Source organism: Sus scrofa, chromosome 6 (genome assembly GCF_000003025.6).
Source record: "Sus scrofa isolate TJ Tabasco breed Duroc chromosome 6, Sscrofa11.1, whole genome shotgun sequence".
NCBI lineage: Eukaryota > Metazoa > Chordata > Mammalia > Artiodactyla > Suidae > Sus > Sus scrofa.
The window spans coordinates 63,727,458-63,740,944 of NC_010448.4; the positions used below are offsets into that span (position 1 = coordinate 63,727,458).

General features: G+C 61.7%; 1 protein-coding gene across 1 annotated transcript in view; it reads right to left on the minus strand.

Moving 5' to 3' along the window:
• Positions 861–13,487, minus strand: part of SSU72 (SSU72 homolog, RNA polymerase II CTD phosphatase) — a 29,143-nt gene continuing 16,516 nt past the window's right edge. The window contains exons 3-5 of the mRNA XM_003127502.5: positions 2,898–3,037; positions 2,399–2,517; positions 861–1,328 (exon numbers count right to left, since the gene is read on the minus strand). Coding sequence (XP_003127550.1) covers positions 1,227–1,328; positions 2,399–2,517; positions 2,898–3,037 — 361 coding nt within the window. The 3' untranslated portion in view covers positions 861–1,226. The remainder of the gene's footprint in view (positions 1,329–2,398; positions 2,518–2,897; positions 3,038–13,487) is intronic.

A 13,487-nucleotide genomic window follows, 5' to 3' on the forward strand; every position in this document is an offset into this window, starting at 1 on the left:
CCCGCGCGCTCGCCGCGCCCGCCGCGCTCCGCTCCGCCCTCGGCCCTGCCTCCCGCCCTGCGCGCGGCGCGGCTCCGGCCCCCTCCCCCCGCGGCCTCCCCCGCGCCCGCCTCCCGGGAGGGCCCTCGCCGCCCGCGGCCGCCCGCCCGCGCGACGCCGGCCGGACCCCCCCCCCGGGGGGACCGCAGGGCCCGCTCGCCCCCATCCGGCCCGCCCCGGCCCTGGCTGCCTGCCCAGCGCCCCTGGACCGCGCGGGGCCGCGGCCCGAGCAGCTGGGGCGATCCCGAAGAGGCCCGCGCTTCCTCCCGCACTCCTCCTCCCCACTTCTCGGCTGGAGGCCCCTCCTCCAGGCCCGGGGTCGCGGGGCTGCGGGCGGGCGGGTGAAGGGCCGCCCGCAGAGGGAGTGGGCTGTAGGGTGGCCGGCAAGCTGCCAGGGAGGTCACTCTGGAGCCAGGCCACGTGACTCGAAGGAGACCCTCTGCGGGCAGGGCCAGCCCAGGCCGGCTCTCCTAGGGTGTCGGCCTGGGAGGTCAGAGGCCCAGGCGGTGGCCCTGATCCGGCTGCCCCATGATGCTGGGGGGTTGGGGTCCCCGAGCCCACCCCTCATCCTCAGCACGACCCCCGACCCCCACACAGGAGCCTCCCGTCTTCCCCACGGCGGTCCCGAGGTTTTCCAGGGCAGCGGAAACCAGGAGGGTGACCAGGGACGCGCGGCCCACCCCAGCCCTGGGGCAGGTCCCACTTTCTTCCAGGATCCCAGTGGACAGCAGGCCCTCGGGGCCGGCTAGGAAGCTCGGCCGGACCCCCAGGCCTCGGACGCTGCCCGAGGGCCGAGAGACGGGCAACAGTGAGCGGAGCACTGCGGGGTCTCTCCCCCAAGTCCAGCCTGTTGCTTTATTCATGGATTTGCACATTCCAGCCAGTGAGGGACGGTCCGTGAGCGGCAGGCATTCGGGGGGATGTGCGATGAACCGTTTTTCTCTTTTTTGGTTAAAGACAAAAACTCGATAATCAACATCCCACTTAGGAGTAAGAGCAGGACAGAAGAAACCTGATTGTTTTGCATCTGGCATTTGTGTCTATCCTCTCGTTTCACGGGCACAGTTTGTGAGGGAACCGCCCCCGTCCGCCAGCGGCACTCGAGGGAGAGACAAGGCCAGAGGACAGCGGAGGAGCGGAGGGCAGTCCAGGGGCGGCTCCGGGCGGTGGGGGCGGCAGGCGCGGGCTCAGTAGAAGCAGACTGTGTGGAGGAAGGCCCGGCCGCTCTTCTCCTCGAACTCCTGCAGCAGCTCGTCGATCTCGTTCTCCATGTCCTCCGTGTGCTGAATCTGCAAAGCGCACAAGGGCACTCAGCTGCCGGCCCCGTGTCTCCTGGGGGTGCTTGGCCCACGAGAGGGCAGCGGGGGCGGGGGGCGGGGGCTGCAGCGTGGGGATGGGCATGGGGCTGCTGCAGCTCCGTAGGCCTGGCTCCAAGGTCATGGGGACACGCACCACAGACGCCTGGCGCCTGTACTGGCCCTACTTTGTAAAGGAGCGGACCCCACGGGGAGGGGGCCTCTTGCTGCAGTCACCCAGTGAGGAAGCCCCAGGGACCTACCCACGCTAGGATGTCGCCACCCCCCACCCCCCCAAGCGGCCCTCCGCGTGTGCGAATGTGCCTGGACCTCTCGGTGGAGAAGCACTGCCCTGGGAGGAGCAGGGGCTGCCAGGGGTCAGCCCCCGGCGGCTTGACAGCACGCGCGCCCTGCTGGGGGCTGGCTCCTCTGCAAATTCTTGCCAGTGAGAAAGGGGTGGGGGTGTGTGCAATTTCTGGGACACGTTGTCCCCTTCTGCTTTTTCTCTTGCATGATGACCCGATCACGGGCACAAATGCTGGAGCTTCGGCAGCCACCCTGGACCACGAGGCACCTCGGAGGCAGAAGCTGCGCTGGCTCAGCAACAGGAGCACAGGGCCTGGACTCACACAGCAAAGCCATCTGGGCCTGCCTGACCCCAGACTTCTCAGTGAAGCCCCCTGCTTCTTTCACTTTCCTGTCACCCACAGCCCACCAACCTAAATGCAGAAACCAGGGGCTGAAGACAAGACAGTGCATCTCTCCTGGAGAAGGTCCCTTTGTGACCTTTGAGAGAAAAAGTGTGGCTCTGAGCACAGCTGCCTAAAAGCATCTAGGGAGGACACCCAGGGCCACTCGGGGAGGGCCAGACGTCCAGGACAACAGGTCCTGAGGCCGCATGCCGAGTGGGTCGCTCCCACTGCCATCAAGTCCAGAAGCTCGAAGGTGGACCCTCAAACCTGTGGGCGCCTCTGCGCAGGGGGGTCTAACACTTGCAGAGGAGCCGCACGGTGGGAGCGCCACTCTCACGGTGACAGCGTGGCAGGGGCGGGGCTGATACTCACGCACTGGCAGAGCTCACAGATGAGGAAGGCCCCCAGCGTGGCCTCCTCGTGGTTGTCCTGGATGTCCACGTTGATCACGTGCACGGGCTGGCAGGTCTCCTGCTCCCTGGAATTCAGATCTGACCGGGACAAAAGGACAGGCGTCAGAGGCCCTGCCCTGGCCGCCTGCCCTGCCCCTGGCGACGCACGGTTAAGGGTCACAACCAGAGCAAAGCTTGTGCCCCTCGGGCTCAACCCCAGGCCACCCAGTCTTGGCTGCCAACACCAGCCTGTCCTGCAGGAGAGCAGTCAGCAGCACCCTTGAAACACAGACCCCGGCCCCCGGCTCCATGTGCCCCCTCTGTGCCGCAAAGCCCGCGCCAGGCTGTCAGTCAGCACAGCAGGCCTTGCCCTGAGGACCCGGGTGGACCGGAGGCCACAATCTCCTGCCCCCACCCTGCCCACCTCCCTGCAGCCTGGCCTGGCGCAGTGGCCTTGCCAGCCCCGCGCCCACGCTGACCTTCCACCACCTGGTCGTACACCCGCTCTTCACAGGTAAGGATCAGGTCAAACAGGTCTTTGCAGTTCTGGAACCTTTCTGGCCGGGGCTTGATTCTCTTGTTTCTGTCCAACATGTGCAAAATGCCATTCTGCGTGTAGCTGGGTGCTTGAGTTAAGGAACTTTGGATACAGAGCTTCGTCACGCGTGGCAGCCTCGGCGAGCTCAGTGCCTGCCACCTGCGCAGGCAGGGCCACTGGGTCCCCTCCCCAGCGGGAGCATCGGGCCACTGGGGCAGTTTGGGGGAGCACGCTGTACTACTGTCCCCTGTCTCGCAGACCAGCCGGTGCTGGGTCCCAGCCCAGTGTCTGGACCTCCGCATCCCAGGCTGCCTCAGACAGATGCCTTTCCAGAAGGCCAACTTAGTGTCTTCAGCCTCCTCTCCCAGCCGTGTTTGAACCTCTGCCTGCCTTTCTGTGTCCTGCGGCATCTCTGCAAATGCTCACACTGAACCCAAGCCCTTTGGCAGAGACAGCGCCAACCTGGAAGCCCAATCCCAGGTCCAGCTCAGCCACAGCAGGAAGGAAATGCGGAAACCCACCCAAGAAAGGACACTTCAGGAGTTCCCGTCGTGGCTCAGTAGTTAATGAATCCGACTAGGAACCATGAGGTTGCGGGTTCGATCCCCGGCCTCGCTCAGTGGGTTAAGGCTCCAGCGTTGCCGTGAGCTGTGGTGTAGGTCGCAGATGCGGCTCGGATCTGGCGTTGCTCTGGCGTAGGCCGGCAGCTACAGCTCCGATTCGACCCCTAGCCTGGGATCCTCCATATGCCTCAGGAGCGGCCCAAGAAATGGCAAAAAGACAAACACACACACAAGAAAGAAAACCAAAAAAGAAAGGACACTTCAGTGGCAAGAAGGGTGTCGAGGAGCGAGAGGCGTGGGCTAAGTGCAAGCGAGTGAAGGGGGCCCAGGCCCAGAGCCTCAAAGGGCGGAGTCCCTCTGGGACCCTCCAGACAGGGCCACACCCCTGCCCTATCCAAGGGCTGGGACTTGGGACCCAGGAGAGGGTTCGCTGACCCAAAGGCGAGGCCCACGGTCTCTAAGGGTCATGCAGGTGTTTGGGGACAAGCATGTCACTCAGAGACACATCAGCTGATCAGGAACCCCAAGCGACGCTTCCTGTCTTGCCCAGATTGAAGTTAGGACCATCGAAACAAGTTCACGTTGCTCAGAATGTATTTCCTACCCTCCTAGACGGTGAACACAGCTTTGGAAAGATATTCAAGAGCCACATGAAGATACCTGACTGCTCGCTGTAGGGCATTTTGGTTCTTGCCACTTTTCAAACAAGCGTTCTAGCCACGGCCACCTCACGCTGGCCTGCAGCCCTGCCTGGCACTGCCCCTCCCAGCTGCCCACGGTGCCAGTGCTGCTGTTACGTCTAAGTCCGCCTCCCCCAAGCCCATCCTCCGGACGCCGGGCATCCACGTCCAGCAGAAAAACAAAGGCTAGGGAGGCCCCACGTGGGCAGTGCCGGGATGCAGGCACCCTGCCCCTCATGGTGTCCTCCGAGACCCACCTCCCAGACAGCAAAATGTGCAAAGGCTTCAGGTGACACTGAGGCTCACAGGGACGGTTCCCAAGAGGAGGCCAGCAGGTGCTTGGGGCACTGCTGACAAGGTCCCGACAGCCCTCAGAGCTGGCCCCTGCTTCACCCGACCTTCAATCATTCGCTCAGATGCTGTCACAGAAGGAAGGTCCCGGGGAGAAGAAAAGGACCAGTTTGGAGATCAGACCCTGCCCCGCATCAGCTAACAGAGCAGGTGCATCGGTGGCCTTTGTGGCCCTTTTCTGACAACTACAGAAGAGGGGAGACCCAGGCCGTGCCAGGCAAGACCAAGGAAGGACAGCGGGTGCTCAGGCCCTTGAGGATGAAACCCCAAACCGCCCGAGCTCCCTCTTCGACCCATATGGGGATGGAGAAAGGGATCCGGATGGGAGAGCCGCCTGCCACCAAGACAACGCCTTTACTGAGGTCTGGCTTCTGAGGGAAGCCTCACTCTGCTCGGAGGCAGGCAGGCAGGTGTGCTGGTGCGAGGCTGCAGACCCAGGCGCGGGCAGCATGTTCCCATGACGGTTCCCGGTTGAGCAAGGGCCGGGGCGCCCCAGACCCATCAGGGCCCAGCCCGTGGACCAGAGCCTCGAGGGAACGGGGAAGGCAGGAAGCAGGCATCAGGCCCCAGAACCACCCTCACCCCCCAAAGCCCCCTGTGGCCAAAAGCGACCTCAGGCCCAGACGCAGGGACCAGCCTGGGTGAGCTCATTCAGTGAGGGGCCAGTGGACCTGCCAAGGCAGGTGCCATCTCAAGGTACCTCACATGCTTGTCAGCAACGACCCCCAGGAGGGGCAGGACCAGCCTAAAAGCCCAACTCAGAGGGAGAGGCCTGGGGGGGTGCAGCCTTCGGGCTCCCTGCCTAGCAGCTGGGTGACCAGGAGGCCCTGGCCGCAGAGACAGGGCGATTCGGAGGAGAGCTCAGCCTTCCTGCAAAGCCAAGGGCTCTAGAAGCCTAGGATGGAGCCATGTTGTGCCCTGGGGCCCCAGCGGCGGCCCAGACCCTCACGTGCGACTCCTGCCCGCACCTAATTCCTGGCCCCATGCGTGTCCACCCTGCTCACCGGGGTGGGTGAAGGGCAATGTGGGCGCCTCCCCCACTGCACAGACAGGCGGGCATCTTGAGTGGAGCCCCGGAAAAGATGCAGAGGTTCTGGAACCCGACACAGGAAGGACAAAGATAAAGGAACACTCGGAGACGCTCTGGGGTCTCAAGCATCAAAGGACACAGACCCCAGTGGTGGAGGGAGCTGGCCCGGCAGCCCCCGAGGAAGTGCTTGGGTTCGGGGGTGGGGGGCAGGGGGTGTCCTCAGGGAGTGTTCCGAACAAAAGAGAAAAGGAGTGGGGATTCACCTCCAAAGTCAAGGGCAGAAGGCACAAACCCCAGAGAGTCGGAGAGGCCCCCTGGGCCCCAGGCCTGCACCCCGGGCTGCAGCGTCTGCCCCTTGAGTGCCTGCCCTGGTGCCGGCCCCTCTAATTGCAGGCACCTTCTCCAGCGTGAGGTTTAACCCCAGTCACACATTCATCTCCACACGTGTCCTAAGCACACGAAAGGCTCTGTCAGGTGTTTGTGCCCTGCTGGTTGGTGACGATGGATGGGCGGGCATCCAGGGCAAGGCCTTTCAGAAGCATGAGTGACCGCCTTCCCGGAGCAAGTAGGGCCAAGGGGTGGAAGGAAGTGGTCTGGAGCCGCTCCCTGGCTTCTGTTGGACAAGGAGGGCCCGGCACGGTGCACAGCAGGGTGGGGGCGACACCAAGCAGGGCCCGGGCACACGGAGTCCACGGGTGGCAGCCTGGGTCAAGCAGAGACGTTTCCACGAAGGAAGGCGGCCAAGGGCAGAGCTGGAGCCAAACCGGTGAGCAGATGCCGCTTCCCAAGCACGCGGAGGCGCCCACAGACCCGAAACTGGGCCGACGCTCTCCCAAAGGCAATGGGTTAACAGCAGAGCCCAGCCCACGATCTTGCTGAGCCTGCATGAGGCCCTGCGCCCAGGACCCACTGGGCCCCCATGTCCCCAGGGCCTCTGCAGTGGTGGGGACAGGGTGCTTCCTGGCTTGGAGGAGAGACAGCCTGGCTTTCCCATGAATGTCGCCCCAGCACATGTCATGGAGACGCAATGGAACACTGAGGACAGAGCAGGGTCTCCGGGTGGAGACAGAACCCCGAGAGGGCAGATGGGAGGGGGAGGCCAGGGCCGTGCCAGCCCAGCCCCCTCCCAGGGCTGCAAGGAAGAGGGCTCCGGGTGGCTCGGTCAGGGGCCAGATTGCTCAGGTGGGCAGGTGCTTCACCAGTGGGGGATAGCTGCATCCGAACGGAGCCCAAGGATGTCCTGATCCATCCAGATCAGCCCCTCTGCCCCCCACATCCCCAGGCCAAATCTGAATTTTCCCATCCTGGGGCCCAGGCTGGGGTGCGAACCCCAAACCCTAGGCACTGGGGCTCCCCGCATCGGCTGCACCCCCAGAATGCCCTCAGCTCTGGATCCTCCGCATGAACTTTGCCTTGAGTTTTGAGCTCGATCCCACTGAACCACAAGGTGCAAAGCCCTCCGGAGAGACCCAAGTGCCCTCAAAGGCAGGGACCGCGTGCCCTTGGCAGGCTTGCTGGGTGCCAGGGCCACTGCAGATGGCCAGAACGGGTCCGGGGCAAGCGGGCCAGGACAGGCCTGCGGCTGGCTATGCTCAGACTTGCTCCCCTGGACAGCTGGCCACGCCCCAGGCCCGAACCAGAGCTGAGCACAGGCCAGGGTGGGCAGGACCTCACGAACCTGGACGCCCGAGGGGATCTCCCACTCCCAGGTCCAGCGACGAGACGGCCTCTCTTCTCTGCTGGACTCAAGAATCCACTCAGACCCCTGCCCACCTGCGGGGCTCCCCTCAGGGTGCCTGTCCTGGGGGAGGGGAGGTAGCAGGAGCCCCTGTCCACGCACGAGGCCTCCCGGGCACCGCCCCCGGGCAGCCCCCACCTGCGCCCCCAGAGCAGTCCGAGCACCTTGGTCACACTGCAGCCTCATCACGCGGTGGTGGCCCGGCCTTCACTCCAGATCTGCACTGACAGAGGCCACGCTGCGTACCACCTGCACCAGCGGTCAGGTGCCACGCGACTCCCCGCGCCATGGGTCATCTGTGGTCACTCACTAGGTTAGAGCCAGTGCCTTCGGCCTCCTAAGGCCCACACGCACTGTCCAGGGGGAGACAAGGTGGGCTCAGCCCTGTGGCAGCGGGACCTTCTGAGACAAGCACGAGTTCCGGCCACGGCCACGACCCCGAACAGAAATCTTAAGAACGCGCACGACCAAAGGGACCCATCGAGTGGGCACGCAGGAGGCCCCAGAGAACAGGGCAGGGAGGCAGAAGGAACGGGGACCCCGTGGGGAAAGAGCGGAGAAAAGCAGCTCCCCTGACACCAATCCACTGAAAAGCAACTCTGATATTCAACTGACAAAGTGTAATAAGCTATTTTTTAAAACGTAAAAAAAAAAAGAATGAGGAAAACTAGAAAAACAAACATCTTGAGTAGCTCGTTCAGAGCGTGCGCTCCCAACGCCGGGCACTCTCGGGAACCAGCGGCCGCTCCCAGAACCGCCCTCAAGCGAGTGCTCTGCTCTCGGACCCGAACCTGGAGGGGCGTCCCGAGAGGCAGAGGGACAGGGCAGCTCAAGCCAGCAGAGGCCTGACGACAGCTCTCCAGATGGCAAAGCAGCAGCAAAGTCGCCAACGCTGGGTCACAATCAGCGAAAAATGAACTGGAATGCAGATCAGCGTTCCTGGGAAGCACGTCTGTGTGACCAGCGGCCCCGATGCACCCCCAGAGGCCGCACCGCTCCCGCCCCCACCCCCGCCTCGGAATGCAGCTCTGCTCCCCTGGCCCGCATCTGCACAAGGGTCCGAGGAACCGGGGGGAGACTGCTAACACCCCTCTTCTTCAGCAGCTGCACCCCCAAACGGTGTAAAAGCCACAGAGGACCCGCAGAAGGCGGATGCGACCCTCCAGCCCAAGGCGCTGCCTCAGACAGCTGAGGTTTGGGGAGCGAGGGCCAAGGTCAGGACCCCTGGAGTTCCTGTTGTGGCTCAGCGGTAACAAACCTGACTAGTATCCATGAGGACGTGGGTTCGATCCCTGGCCTCGCTTAGTGGGTTAAGGATCTGGTGTTGCCAAGAGCTGTGGTGCAGGTTGCAGATGTGGCTTGGATCCTGCATGGCTGTGGCTCTGGTGTAGGCCGGCAGCTGTAGCTCCCCGAGCCTGGGAACTTCCATATGCCACAGGTGTGGCTCTAAGAAGCCAAAAAAAAAAAAAAAAAAAAACACCCCAAGACCCCAAAACAGAAAAAACACCAAGGACAGGTGCCTGGGCTGGGCTCCTCAGGCAGCGAGGGCAGGGCCGCCTTCCTGGCTGCTCTTAGTCAGCCCAACGTGAACCAGTGACAGGGAGGATGACGACTGACTAACCAGCTAGTTTTACAGAATTCAGTGGAGTAAAAACGGTAGACCACCTGTCCAAATAGAGTAAAACATGACATGTATTTCTTTAAATTTGAGAGAAAGTTCAAAAAACTGTTTAATCAACCGGCTGATAAAATAAAAATGCCGTGGGGAGATCGGTAGTCTTAGTATTTTATTCCAAATGGACATACCCCTGCCTCCTACCTGCTGTGTGACACTGTCAAACCAACCTTGACACAAAAAGACAAAGCCGAGCCTTAGGCTGGAGCGTTTTAGTGAAAACTATTTTTTAAAACTTTTTCAGAAAAAGTTCCTACTGTGGCTTAGTGATTAACGAACCCCACTGGTAAACATGAGGATGCAGGTTCGATCCCTGGCCTCGCTCTGGGGGCTAAGGATCCGGCGTTGCCGTGAGCTGTGGTGTAGGTCGCAGGTGTGGCTCGGATCTGGCATTGCTGTGGTTGTGGTGTAGGCCGGTGGCTACAGCTCTGATTCAACCCCTCGCCTGGGAACCTCCACATGCCATGGGTAGGGCCCTCAAGACAAAAAACGAGGAAAAAAAAAAAAGAGAGAAAAAGTCCTCAAATCATGAATTAATCTGCAAATACCAAATCACTTCTCCAAAGAGGTTCAAAAACAGACCAAATCCCAAACATCACACACGGAGGACGTGGTGACGCTCTGGGTTCCATTCCGGCCTCCAGGCGGTGAGAACGCATCACCCTGCCCGCCCAGCGCTGGCTGAGACCCACCCCAAAGACCTGGAGCCCAAGGGAAAATACAATACCCCCTCCTGCACTGAGCTTCCACTGGAGCAATTTAGGTCAGAGCCAGAAGCAGTCAAAGGACACAGCCCAGGGCAGGCACTGACCACACAGCCCTGACCTCCCGGTGCTCCCTGCTGGACCAAGGCTGAGCACTCGGCCTGGCACCCTTGAAACAATGCAGTTTGCACAAGACACTGAGCAGTCTGGCCACAAGGGGGGATGGGGGTGCATCTGAGAAGCCAGTGGTCACCGCAGACCATCCCACCCACTGCCAGTGGCACAGCGAGAGGACCCTCGGGGGCAGCCGAGGTCCAGAGGCCTCTCAGAAACACACCAACAGCGGGAGGGAGGGTCCCTACAGAGCAGGGCACAGCAGGGCCAGGCCACTGTGAGGGCCCTTGTCCTCACGGACTTTCCGCTTTTACTCGGGGTTACAGGCCTGCGGGGTGGGAGCCAGGCCCTCCCTGCAGCATGTTTCGTTTCCAGGATGCGCGTTCCCAAAGGCGCCCCAGTGGATATGAGGGCGATCTGGCTGCGCCATCTGTCCCCCCACTGATCGCCAGCGTGGACTCGGCTGATCTGGCTGTCTAGGCGGGTGTCCCCCTCCTCCCTCGCAGCTCCACGGGCGCCCCTCCCGAAGCTGCGCGCTCGGTCGCAGAGGCCGAGCATCCATGATGGAGAAGGACTGTTCTTCGGTTAAGGGTATACGAGCAGCTGCACTCCCGCTAGAACCTCCCAACAAGCTCCAAAGATGCCCCAGTGACATCCCTGGCTTTGGAGGACAGCACCGTGAAGGTGCAGGTTCACACTGGGATGGCACAGCAGGGCAGCTCAGGCACAAGGCCCTGGGCATCGGAGGCCGGGCTGGAGACGCCCTCCTAGTCCACTCACAAGCGGAGCGCTCAGTGTTAAGGCGGACGTGGCTGGACCAGTGTCCCTTCCCAGGGCTCCCTCAGTGGGCGCTCAGCCCCAACGGAGGCCAGGGGGACGCTGTGCCTACTGTATCCACGGGGTGCTAGGATCCCGGCCCCTCGCCCGCCCAGGCCAGGCCAGGCCAGCCCACTCCCGACACTTCCTCCTGGCAGGCCCTGCCCCCGGGGGGGTGCCAGCCTGCCCAGCACCACCAGAGGAGCCACCACAGCTCCCCCAGAGCCCTACCATCTAGCCCTGCACGCCACGGCCACCCCAGAGTTTAGATGCCAGCGGCTGACTGCTGCCCCAGCGAGGGAACCCCAACAACCCCTCACAACCCGTTATGGGTACAGCAGACACTCCCCCCTCCCCAAAGGCACCCAGGCTGTTTTCACTGCAAAGCGCTAAAGCCACACGGACGCAAGAGGTTCCCGGCCACTTCTCTGGGAGCTGCTGGAAGGAGGACGCCAGGAGCCACAAGGCTGGCCCTGGCAGCTTCGGGCAGGGAGGGCAGGTTCGAGGGACTGTCCTGCAGCTGCTGTGCGCTGTCCCGAGAACACAGGCCATCAGCACCAGTGTGTGTGGGGGGGTGAGCGAGGCCCCAGCCACTGGCGGGGAGTGGAGCTTTAAGCTCCAGATGCCCTGAAAGCAACAGTCGGACTCTGGACACAGTGTGAGAACTGCTTGGCCAGCAGCTGTCAGGCTGACTTGCTAGTGCTAGGAAATATATTTGTTTTGGGGATGCCTCGTTGTGGCTCAGAGGAAAACGATGCTGACTGGCATCCATGAGGACGCAGGTTCGATCCCTGGCCTCGCTCAGTGGGTTAAGGATACGGCGTTGCCGTGAGCTGTGCTGTAGGTCGCAGATGCAGCTCAGATCTGACGTGGCTATGGCTGTGGTGTAGGCTGGCAGCTGTAGCTCTGATTACACCCCTAATCTGGGAACCTCCATATGCCACTGGTGTGGCCCTAAAAACACAAAAATTAAATTACAAAATATATATACCCATTTGTTTTGGTATCAAAGCAGCAGCTTCTGCAAAGCGCAGAGACAAACACGAACTCAGCACTCCTCAGGGAGGCTCCCAAGTCAGCACAGAGCCACTGTCGCCAGGCTCGCTGCTGCCCAACTCGGGGCTTGGTGGCCCAGGCTCTGGCGGGGGGTCTGCCACCGCCTCACTAGTCTTCAGGCAAAGTAAATCCACCAGCAGGTTCCAGTGTCACTATTCTCTCCACACCCTGAGTCTGCCTGTCACCTGCCGCAGGCTGTGGGGACCAGACTCAGCCCCCGCCCCAGGTGTGCCCTCGAGGCCCTGGGGCTCAGTGTGGCCACTGTCAACTCAGGAGGGACCCCAGCGGCCACCTCAGGCAACTGGCTGCAGAAGATGGGGCAACACCTGTCAGACACGGGATGTTCTATAGCTTATCTGAAATCTTTTTTTTTTTTTTTTGGTCTTTTTAGGGCTGCACCTGCAGCATATGGAGGTTCCCAGGCTAGGGAGTTGAATCGGAGCTGCAGCTGCCGGCCTACGCCACAGCCACAGCCACGTGGGATCCAAGCCATGTCTGTAACCTACACCACAGCTCACGGCCAAGCTGGATCACTGACCCACTGAGGGAGGTCAGGAGTCGGACCGGCAACCTCATGGTTCCTAGTTGTATGCGTTTCTGCTGCACCACGACGGGAACTCGTTTGCGAGCTCTCAAGGCCACAGGTTTACTTCAAGCATGAGCGCCCTTCTGAACCCCCAGCTCAAGCTCAGCAAAGCGAGACGGGTGCTCCCCTGAGTCAGCATCTGGTTTTTAGGGACACACTTTCCTGTTAAACAGATGCTGCTTTCCAAAAATCTGAAACCACAGCTGCCAACCAGGGTGAAACGAGACAGGTCAACAGGCAGGCCTGATGCCCAGGTGGGCCAGGGGCCAGGGCGGGGGACCAGGGGCCAGGAGTGAGGTAAGCACAGAGGACAGGCCAGTGGTGGGAGATGACAGAGGGCGGAGCCCAAGTGTGAGGAGAGGGGCTGGGGCCTCAAGCGCAGGAAGCAGCCCCAGGACGGGGGCGGAGCACAAGGCGCTGGAAGAGCCCAGGGGCCTCAGGAAGGGGCTGCTGTGTCCGCCACTGACCATGAACCCAGGATGGAGGGTGGGAGGCCGTGGGACTCAAGAGTCTCAGAAATCGTGTTTATTTTTACCTTCTACCCCAGGACGGTACAAAGTACACAGAGGAGTAAGCATGCAGAGAAATGAACCCAAGGCCTAAGCGACAATGAAACTGAGAGGATGGAAGAGGAATAAACAAACAGTGAAAAAACCATCTAAAGCCAGCGGTAGTTAATCACTGGGAAGGCATGGCGGACGCAGGCTCAAGGCGAGTCTCCAACCACGCGGACCGAGACAGGATCTGGGCCGTGTCAGTCCTGGCTGCGCTTTCACCCGCCCGCGTGGGGAGCAACTGGTCACGTGCCTTAACAAGCACCGCGACTGGGGAGGCCTGGTGGTCTGGTCATGAGGACTCAGCGCGTTCACGGCTGCAGCCGTGGTCCAATCCCAGGTCTGGGAACCGAGAGCCCACATGAAGCCGCTGCACACCGGGGCCTCCGAAATGAATCCCAGGACCTCCATCTACAGCCTCGCGTTGACTTGCTCTTTAAGACAAGTGGTTTTATGACTCACGAAGCAACTACTGAAACTTACAAAATGCCTCTGTCTTCCCGGCGGCCCCTCCTCTGCAACCTCCACTGGGCCCAGGACCCGGTGATCAGGTCCAGGCTGGCCATTCTTCTAGCAGAAGAGAACGACTGATCTTTCCCCAAAGGTGCTCCAAGTCAGCTGATGCTCGGCTGCAGGAGTGGACGCCGGCTCTGGCAGATGAAAA